Raw genomic sequence first — 9,512 nt, 5'->3', positions numbered from 1 at the left:
CACCAAAAAAAGCCACAACGGAAATGACCGCAGGACTCTATTTGAATACAAACGCCGCAATACATTAAAAAGCCACAACACATCAAAAAGCCACAACACATCAAAAAGCCACAATACACAAAAAATGCCAGAACACAAAAAAGCAAACACAGCCACACACAAATGCCGCAACACATAAAAAGCCACAACGGAAGTCAAGGACTCTATTTTCCGACGGACCGATCAAGCGGCAAGTGAAGAAGAAGAACTACTACTACTACGGTCACTTCCGTTGTGGCTTTTTAATGTGTTGTGGCTTTCTGATGTGTTGTGGCTTTTTTGGTGTGTTGTGGCTTTTTTGGTGTGTTGTGGAATTTGCGTTTGTGCTGTGGCTTTTTAATGTGTTGTGGCTTTTTATGTGTTGTGGCTTTTTAATGTGTTGTGGCTTTTTGATGTGTTGTGGCTTTTTGGTGTGTTGTGGCTTTTTGTGCTTTTTAATGTGTTGGCTTTTTTGGTGTGTTGTGGAATTTGCGTTTTGTGCTGTGGCTTTTTAATGTGTTGTGGCTTTTTTTGTGTTGTGGCTTTTTAATGTGTTGTGGCTTTTTAATGTTGCGGCTTTTGCATTATGTTGTGGCTTTTTTATTGTGTTGTGGCTTTTTAATGTGTTGTGGCTTTTTTTGTTGTGTTGTTGTGACTTTTTTTGGTGTGTTGTGGCTATTTTGGTGTGTTGTGGCTTTTTGTTATGTTGTCGCGTTTGTATTTGTCGCGGCGCTTGCGTTTGTTGCGACCCCTCTCGGCTTCCGTAATTACCTTCATGTTCAAACTCATTTGCTCCGGCAAGATGAGAAAGTGAACCAAAACCAAAGCGATCCTCTCTCGTCTCTGTGGTCTCGTCGTTATTTGCGGAGCCCGGTGCTCCTCAGGTTGACGAGACCTGCACAAACTGTTACAACGTCGTCCAACACTCCCACGCTGCTGCTGGGCATGACCGTGTTTAATATGTTGAAGTCTTTAAGGTGACCCATAACTCTCCCGACGTGCTGACGGACTCTCCACAGCCGACGTGAAGAGTCAACGCAAGAACCAAACATCTGACGCTTCCCTTTAGTAAAACTCAGCGTTGTCAGTTTTGCCCCGACACTGGCCAGTTCTTCTCCGACGAGGAAACGTGGATCTGCGAGGACCTCGTCTCCGCTCTCAAGTTTCTCCAAAAATCCCGAACCCAGAGTCGTTATCTTGTCAGAGGCGCGACCGTCCAACCCACCAGACAAAAAACATATCGCCCCAGCTGGAGTTATTCCAATTAAATATTTGACGGTATTTTGCTGCTTGTAATTTTGAGTTTCAGCTCCTGCTTTTCGATTATAGATTCTCTTGATGCAGATTTCTGTGCAGTCTATAACGCAACGACAATTCTCAAATTTTGGTTTAAAACATGTTGGCATGTTCGCTGTTACTGCATTTTTACTTGGCCAAATAATCAGCGGTTTCAAAACTAAAGACAACATGGGAATCCACTCTCTGATGATTTTGGACACAGTTGCAGACGGGAGGTCAAATCGTTGTGCCAGGTCTTTGTTGTCGAGCCCAAGTCTGATTTTCATCAACACCAAAAGGAGGTGGTTCTCCCAGTTTAACCCGTCCTTCAGCACCAATCCGGTCCGTTTGATAATGTTTAAAAGCCACGAGAAAACCTGAATAGACTCCAGTCCGGTAAAAAAACAGAGCGTAGAGTCTTTCAGTGAATCAAACCCAAATTTTGACAGTTTAAGTTGGTCCTGCAGCTGTTGATTCTCAGACTTTACGGCCTCCAGTTCCCGTTTCAAGGCCTCGTAGTCCTCCTGAAGTTGGTCACACTGGATGCTGAGCTGGTCCAAGTTCAGTTTGGGCACAAAGTCTACAAGACAAAAAAAGGAGAACAAATACTTCATGGATTAAGCGCAACATCACAAAAGGCTCCAACTTAACATTACACAGAGAACAACCTGGTCAACGCGCAACAAACGACACAACTCCCACCATCCACTCAGTTTTATTTACCTGATTCATCTTCATCTTCAGTGTCAGTGTGGAATGTGGAGAGAGAAACAGGCGCCTTCTTCTGCCTTCTCCTAATCCTACTGAAAATTAAACAAAATATTGTGTATCAAAATAATTTTACCGTTTTAAATATTTTGGCTCCTACTAATCAAAGTTGTGCAGTCAGGTTAGAATATTTTACAGACAGAATCATACAAACCTCGTCACCTTCGCTGGAAAAACCGATGGCACAAAATCTGGACTGTTACAGTCCATGGACGGTTCTCCTGATGAAGGAAAAATGCCACATTAGCTCAGCTCTGGACGTCTGCTTTAGACAAAAAGGTTATTAGGCCAAGCTCCAACTTAAAATCGAGCAAAGTAGAATTTTTTTTTCCTTCACTCAAAGCGTCGTCCACCTCAGTGACTCTACAATCACCTGGATCAAATGAATTGTTATGTTTTTTGTATTACAATTTGTCATTTAAGAAATACATTTTTGACAAAAAAAAAAAAAAAAACTGTATCAAATGAAATGAAAACCAACTGCACAATGGCGCCACCATGAGTGCAGTAAACAAACTGAATGTGAAAGTGTTTATTGAGCTGTTTGAAGACCGTTTCTCCTCGGGATTTTCACACTAAACCAAGAAGGAGCCTAACTTTAGCACAACAGCTAACGTTAGCCATTTCGGTTGCTAAAAGTTAGCTTTAACTTGGCTAGAACAAACCTAGATGATTTAACTTCACTTTAATGATCACTTATGAATTATGGTGAGATACTTAGAGACTTTTTAATTACTGAAGGACACAGACACTTACCGGAGATGAAGTGAGCAGCACAGACGCTCACTCCGCCCGCGGTACCGGACGAACCCCAGTCCGCTCGTTTAACCGCCTCAAGCCACAATCTTCTTCTGTTTTGGGCGAACGGGTGACGTCCTCTCGGGATGTTGAACATCCGCCAACCATTTTCACTTCTGTTCGTGCAGTTAACAACACAACAGCTTCTCATTGTAACGCGGGGAAAGTTTCTGTCCGTGTTTCTCTCCGTGTTTCTCTCCGTGTTTCTGTTTGTGTCCGTGTTTCTGTCCGTGTCTGTGTGTCTTTTGCTCCTCGGCTGCGCGCGCATCTTGTCTGTGACGTCACTCTGATTATTAATCCAGATTTTATTGTCGTTCTTTGGGCTGGACCATAAATCATCTATAGATTCATATACGGTCTTTGATGGACGTAAACCGTGACGTAAGACATGACGTAACGCGCCGCTAAAAAAAAAAAAAAAAAAAGCCTGTGCTGAGTTTGAAATAAAAAAAATTGTCTAAGACAGGAACCGAAATCTGCTAAAATAAATAAAGCCGTGCACCGGAGAATACAGCTCTTAAAAAAAAAAAAATAAATGTCTGTGCTGAGTGCGCATGCGTGAGAGCAGGTCCAACATGGCGGCCGCAGAGCTGCGCGCTGCGGATTCAGACTCTCAAACCGAGAATAAAGTGTTTAAAGCGGATCGTGCCGCTGAGTTTAACACTGTCACAAACACTAGAGTAAATAATGCCCCAAGTAAAGGTGAGTTTTGTCTGAAAACGGAGGATTCAGAGGCGTTTGAGCGCGTTAGCATGTGGCTAACAGACTAGCCTCTCTGAGGAGCTAGCCCGTTAGCCACACAAGCTAACTGTTTGTTTACACAAAACCACGGAACTTTTCAATAAAACTCTGAGTTTGAGTCTGATCCGGGGCAGACGGGAGGGGGTTTCATGTTTGGCTTCAGTGAGTTTGTTTTTTGTTCAGCTTTAAATGAATAATTAAATATAATATTATGTTTGTGGGAGAAACAGGTGAGTGATGTTAAAATAATGTGACGCTCAGAGTGAATCAGATCAAACCTGCGCGAACTTAAACTGGAGTAACTCCAGTAAAGTCATTTTATTATGTTGTTACACCGTGAAACTGGTCTAGGTGTTTAAAAAAATAAAAATACTGTGAGTGGACTCGCCTTTCCACAGATCTGATCTGAAACGTGGCCATGTGACGTAAAACTACTCGTGTCAATAGAGATAAATTTAATGCCTTAATGTGGAACACTCCAGGCAAACCAAAACTGTAAAGCAGGTGGCGGACTCTCCACCATAAAAGATGACATAATCAGGTAATAAAAGTGGAGAGTTATTTATTTTAGAGTATTTGTACTTTAGTACTGACGCGTCCTGTCCGTGTGACGTTCTCTGATTTCACGCTTAAATCAGCAGAGAAATGTTTTTGTGTTTCTCCAGAGTCTGAGGAGGAGCAGCTGAAGCGAGTTCTGACAGATTCTCACTGTCACGTGTGCGACGCCGTCCTGGTGCACGTCTCCCAGAGGAACGCACACTACCAGGTGTGAGGAGGCGAGTCTGACGAGCTCTGAGAGACATTCACGGTTTTTAAACAAATCTCCAAAACTTCTCATCCACAAACACAGAAACTTCTCATTATTTATTTGGGATCGACTCCACAGAGTTGTTTTATTAATCTTATGACTTAAATCTTCACTGTGTAACTTTTTGGTTGGGGTCAGTCACCTGCTTGTTTCTATGGAGACGTCACTGTTCTGTCTGGAATGTTCCACAGTGTGACATTAAACAGCTCTGCTTTACATGTGGGTTCGGTCAAGTGTTAACGGAGGAAACAGGGTCAGATTTTTGACATTCAAATGTCTCTTATTCAGAAACTAGAGGAACTATTGAAATAAGTAAAGTATCAGAATGTAGGAAAGAGTTACACTCCAACAGGGTCAAGTTAAACCTGTGAGATTCTTTCAAGTTCAAGACAAAAAATTAAAAAAAAACTCATGTTGGTAACGGAGGGAATGAAATATGCAGCACTTTTTGGTCAATAAATCCAAACAGTGATAACTCTTGGTTCTCACTTCCATATCCTTAACAAACTGGTTTGAATATTTGCTTCATATAGTTTTCTACCATATGGTACAAGATTAGGTTGAAAAACCTCTGACTTTTTGACTCATGAGATTTTTTATTAAGAAAGGTCATGGTAACGGAGGGAAAAGTAACGGAGGGAAAATTGTACAAACAAGTAGAAGGTGCAGGATTTTACATCATTTGTCACTTTTTTCTTCTGAATATTTTAATATTACTTCAAAATGAAAGAAACTATTTCTATAAAATATGTCAGTCCTTCCAAGAACATTTGTATCATTTTAAATACTTAAAAAAAAAAAAAATCCTGTACCTTCATCAACAGTTCAAAGATGGAATAACACAAGATATGATGAAATACAAACATTTATTTACATGATTTTCAGGTCTTTGAAATTTGGGAAATAATTTTTGTTCCATGTTTCATACATGGTCTGTTTAAAACAGATGGAACTTTAGAACCAAAAATGGAACAGAAAAAAGGTCAACAGTTTGATAAACTAGAGACATATGTATCTGTTCAATACATTTTTATATCAGATGAATTAACTTGAATTTTTGGCCTTGTTGTTTACTTCTGCTTGACCAGGACCATTTATTTAAGTGCAGGCGGTTTTAGAACTCAAAAATACCTATAAAATCAGACATTCTGACTGTGAGCGTCTGGGAAGTCGCCCCCATCAAACACAAACCTAAACAAAACTCTGTCGATCATTTGTGCTGTTTTAGTTTTGGAGATATTAATGATTCTTTTAAAGGTCAAACTGAGGTCACAGCTCCAGGAAACTTCAAAATAAAATAAAATGATCTGAGGCTGTGGAAAAGTCTGGATAATTTTATAAAATATGAATCCAAAGCAAAGTTAGTACAGACTGATCCAGACTTTTCCACAGCCTCAGCTCGTTTCTCTTCACTCAGTTTGTGGAGTTTTGTTAAAGTCGCCGTCGTCAGAGGAGCAGAAACGACCAAAATATAATTTACACAAAAATAATCATGAATCATTTTAGAAATAAACTCACACAAATGAAACAGTCACACAACACAAACAAAATAATCCGTGTGTCGTTCGTTCATTCGTTTTCCAAAAATAAAACCAAAAATAAGAAAATGAAAAAACAACAGTTTTCTTCATTATTTGTCTCCAAAACCAAAATGAAAAAACAGATAATGATTTTTTTTTCAGTTTTTGATTTTGTGTTTAAATGAAAAATGGAAAAAATGGATAACGACCGTTTCCCGTTTATGTGACTTCAGTGACTGAGATGTCGGACTGAACCAGGACTGATCCAGGTCCGGGACCAGACCGGGACCAGACCAGGACCAGACCGGACTCCGAGCTTTGACTCTGAGCCTCCGCGGGATCCGAGCCTCAGCTTCTGGTCCCGGTCTGGTCCCGGTTTCAGTTCTGATCTCAGTCTCGGTCTGGTCTCGGTCTCAGTCCCGCTCTGGTCCCGGACTTGGATCAGTCCTGGTTCAGTCCGACATCTCAGTCACTGAAGTCACGTAAACGGGAAACGGTCGTTATCCATTTTTTCCATTTTTCATTTAAACACAAAATCAAAAACTGAAAAAACAAATCATTATCTGTTTTTTCATTTTGGTTTTGGAGACAAATAATGAAGAAAACTGTTGTTTTTTCATTTTCTTATTTTTGGTTTTATATTGAAAAATGACACACAAATGTTTGGTTTAATTTTCTGCTGTTTTGAGGCTGTTTCACATTTTGAGTCATCGGCCCAAAATAAAACTGTTCACATCTTAAGAACCAGAATCACAGAATTGTTTTATTTCATTTTGAAGTTTCCTGGAGTCTCACCTGTCTCACCTGTCTCACCTGTCTCACCTGTCTCACCTGTCTCACCTGTCTCAGCTCAGGTTAAACTGTAGATTTTTATTTTATTTTTTTATGTTGTCGTTTTGTTTTGTGTTCAGGGTAAAAAACACGCCATGAAACTCAAGACGTATCTGCAGACGCTCCGAGGACAGAGGACGGACGAGGCGGGTGTGGTGAGTGTGACGGGGACGGGACGGGACGGGAGGGCATCTGACGCACAGAGGACAGAGGACGGGAGGGCATCTGACGCACGAGGACACAGAGGACACAGAGGACGGGAGGGCATCTGACGCACGAGGACAGAGGACACAGAGGACGGGAGGGCATCTGACGCACGAGGACACAGAGGACACAGAGGACGGGAGGGCATCTGACGCACGAGGACACAGGACACAGAGGACGGGAGGGCATCTGACGTGTTTGTGTGTCCTCAGCGCTGGTTGCCGGGCGACAGGGAGCGCTTCTGTTCTCTGTGTAACATGGTGTTCAGCTCCGCGGTGGTGGCCAAGTCTCACTACGACGGAAAAGTCCACGGCAAAAACCTCCGGAAGCGCGGCCTCCCCCCTGACGGTGAGTCTCAAACAAACAGACAGACGGACAAACGGGCCCCAGGGTTTAAGGGCCCAGAACTGGACCCTCCTCCTTTTAATTTATATCCCTTTAATTTAAATTTCTGTGGACTGGCCCGGTGTGACATAAGCACCAACGAACCCTGTAACGGTGAGTTTGATCGCACTGGAACATAATAAATCCATTTTAAAACAAATTATCTCAATAGAAATTCAATTTTTCTTTTTAAATATATTTTTTTAAAGGTTCAATATGACATAAAAGTGACTCTGAGCTTTAGTCCTTGTTAAAAGTCCCAGCGGCTAAATTACACCACCTGGATCCCACTGCTCCTTTTCTAATCACTGTATCGACCCTCAGAAAATCACTCAGCTTTAAAAACACAATGCAAATAAGTCTGACTACACTCAAAAAGATCACATAGCTTTAAAACACAATGCATGTTCAAAAATATCATTTACTACACTCAAAAAGGATACTTAACTTTAAGAAACACCATACAGGTAACTTTAACAACTCTTAAAGTATCACCTGGGGAACACTTACAACTCCACTTCGCTTTAGAAACCACCTATGACCCTATGATACTCTGTTCTCTATCTGACAATATTTGCCCAAAATACATTTTTAACAGTGCCTCAAAGAATTTAACCAGATTTAGTTTTACACCAAAAACATTGCAAATATTAATTTATCCTTAGCAGTGCCTCAAAACCTTTAACCAAATTTAGCTTTGCATCAAAACATTGCATTTTTGTAAGTAACTCACCTAGGATGACTTGACTCGCTCGTAGTAAATATATATGTATAATAATTGAGGGAAAGACTCAACAAAAGATTCCAACAAGTGATTTGTCTTTGTCTTATTTCATCTGTTTTTTATTGTATTTTTAACAGAAAACTCATACAAAAATAATTAGGACAAATCACTTTGCAAGTACCTTTTGGAGAAATTACCCTGTGACCAGGAAAGATATAAAACTCAGCCTAGTCCCAATTATAGATTCTGACCTCCTACGCCGAGTTACAGCCGGAGGGTCAATGCCAACCAAAATCAGGATCTGAGTTATTATGCAGATTTTTCAGTATTTATCTAGGGTCACAGGACTCCACCCAGGTACATGCAGAGTGATCAGTACGTCACAGATAACACACATTTTTTCAAGTACAGGCAACACTTCTTAGAAACCACAGTCTTCACCATTCTAACCCCCTACACCTCTGCCCCAGCCAGATGTGAAGTAAAGACCACCTCGCTTCATCGAAGGAGCAGGAAGCTTCACATCCGCCTGCATACAGGCCCCTCCCACACAGCAGAACATACAGGTTTCATACATCAATGTCAAATAAAGGTCAACTGTCAAAAGAACAGAAGGTCCTTATCTTTCCTGCACACAAACATAACAGTTACAGAAATTATTGCAAATAACCTAAACTTAAAAATTAAATTGAAAGAATTAAGCAAATCAATATAAAGGAAACAAATCAGATTAAATCAAAGCAAAACAAGTAACTTATGTTAATATGGGTCACAAAAACACTTCTAATATCTAAATCAAACACTCTTAATCTCTAATGCTCTAACAGTTATTCAATTATCAAAATAAAGCATCATGAACATCTTCATCTGAATGTCAGGAGCTTTTTTACTGGGGCTTACGCCAAAACCTTCATCCTTTCACCCGAGTGACTCTCCTGTGGCCGAGGGGGGGGGGGTTCACGACAGTCCTGTTCTGATTTTGTTCCCTCCTCACAAACTCGTCTGGACTTGTGTTTGTTTCATTCACGTGTTTGTTTGACTTTTTATTATTCGTCTGTTTACATCTGCAAAACTCCAAACGCTCTGCTCCCCCTCGTGATGTCATCAGGTGGGAGTTTTAAACCGTTTTCTCAGCTCCTTTTTCCTTTAGTTCAGTAGAAACCAGCGACTCCAGGACTGAAAAAACGACCCGGGTGATTCTAGTGAAGGTGTGTGGAGTTTAAAAACACAGTGGAGCACTTCCTGTATCACCACACGACTCGGTTTGGTCTCAGTCTCGAGGTCTGACGCTCGAGATAAAATGGAGATAGATTCATAAAAACATTGATAGATTTGTGCCAAAATAATTGTAAAAAAAAAAAGACAACTACAAACAGAAGTTGAAATCTGTTTTTTTTTTGTTTAACAGTAAATTGGAAAAATGAAACAAACTGTTTTC

General features: G+C 40.7%; 2 protein-coding genes across 4 annotated transcripts in view; one reads left to right on the top strand and one right to left on the bottom strand.

Moving 5' to 3' along the window:
* Positions 1-621: 621 nt before the first annotated feature.
* On the bottom strand, positions 622-3,437 carry LOC110166720 (uncharacterized). 2 transcript variants are annotated; one of them, XM_020932009.2, is made up of 4 exons: positions 2,821-3,437; positions 2,219-2,285; positions 2,020-2,099; positions 622-1,876 (listed from the first exon to the last, which is right to left on the bottom strand). In XM_020932009.2, exons 1-4 carry the CDS (start codon positions 3,128-3,130, stop codon positions 876-878), a joined length of 1,458 nt encoding a protein of 485 aa, XP_020787668.2. In that variant the 5' UTR covers positions 3,131-3,437; the 3' UTR covers positions 622-875. The 2 variants fall into 2 exon arrangements, with proteins under 2 accessions (XP_020787668.2, XP_020787669.2); XM_020932010.2 differs by having other exon boundaries at positions 2,020-2,096.
* zmat1 (zinc finger matrin-type 1) overlaps positions 2,652-9,512 on the top strand; it is a 12,050-nt gene continuing 5,189 nt past the window's right edge. Inside the window, exons 1-4 of one of the 2 annotated variants that reach the window (XM_055160377.1) lie at positions 2,652-2,772; positions 4,269-4,369; positions 6,843-6,917; positions 7,179-7,314. In XM_055160377.1, the coding sequence (XP_055016352.1) occupies positions 2,763-2,772; positions 4,269-4,369; positions 6,843-6,917; positions 7,179-7,314 (322 nt within the window). In that variant the 5' untranslated portion in view covers positions 2,652-2,762. Of the gene's footprint in view, positions 2,773-3,346; positions 3,565-4,268; positions 4,370-6,842; positions 6,918-7,178; positions 7,315-9,512 lie in introns of those variants that run through there. The other variant, XM_055160376.1, reaches the window with a different exon arrangement.

This window comes from Boleophthalmus pectinirostris, unplaced genomic scaffold, assembly GCF_026225935.1.
Source record: "Boleophthalmus pectinirostris isolate CB_2022bp ecotype Guang Dong unplaced genomic scaffold, ASM2622593v1 HiC_scaffold_3, whole genome shotgun sequence".
Lineage (NCBI taxonomy): Eukaryota > Metazoa > Chordata > Actinopteri > Gobiiformes > Gobiidae > Boleophthalmus > Boleophthalmus pectinirostris.
This window is presented reverse-complemented; position numbering and strand designations above follow the sequence as displayed.

Bases quoted from the DNA above. Each gene is read 5' to 3' on its own strand.
- LOC110166720 (XM_020932009.2), bottom strand. From the start codon at position 3,130: ATGCGCGCGCAGCCGAGGAGCAAAAGACACACAGACACGGACAGAAAC. The intron at 2,100-2,218 runs GTTTGTATGATT...TTTAATTTTCAG, and splicing joins TTTCCAGCGAAGGTGACGAG to TAGGATTAGGAGAAGGCAGA. The intron at 1,877-2,019 runs GTAAATAAAACT...TTTGTCTTGTAG, and splicing joins TGAAGATGAAGATGAATCAG to ACTTTGTGCCCAAACTGAAC.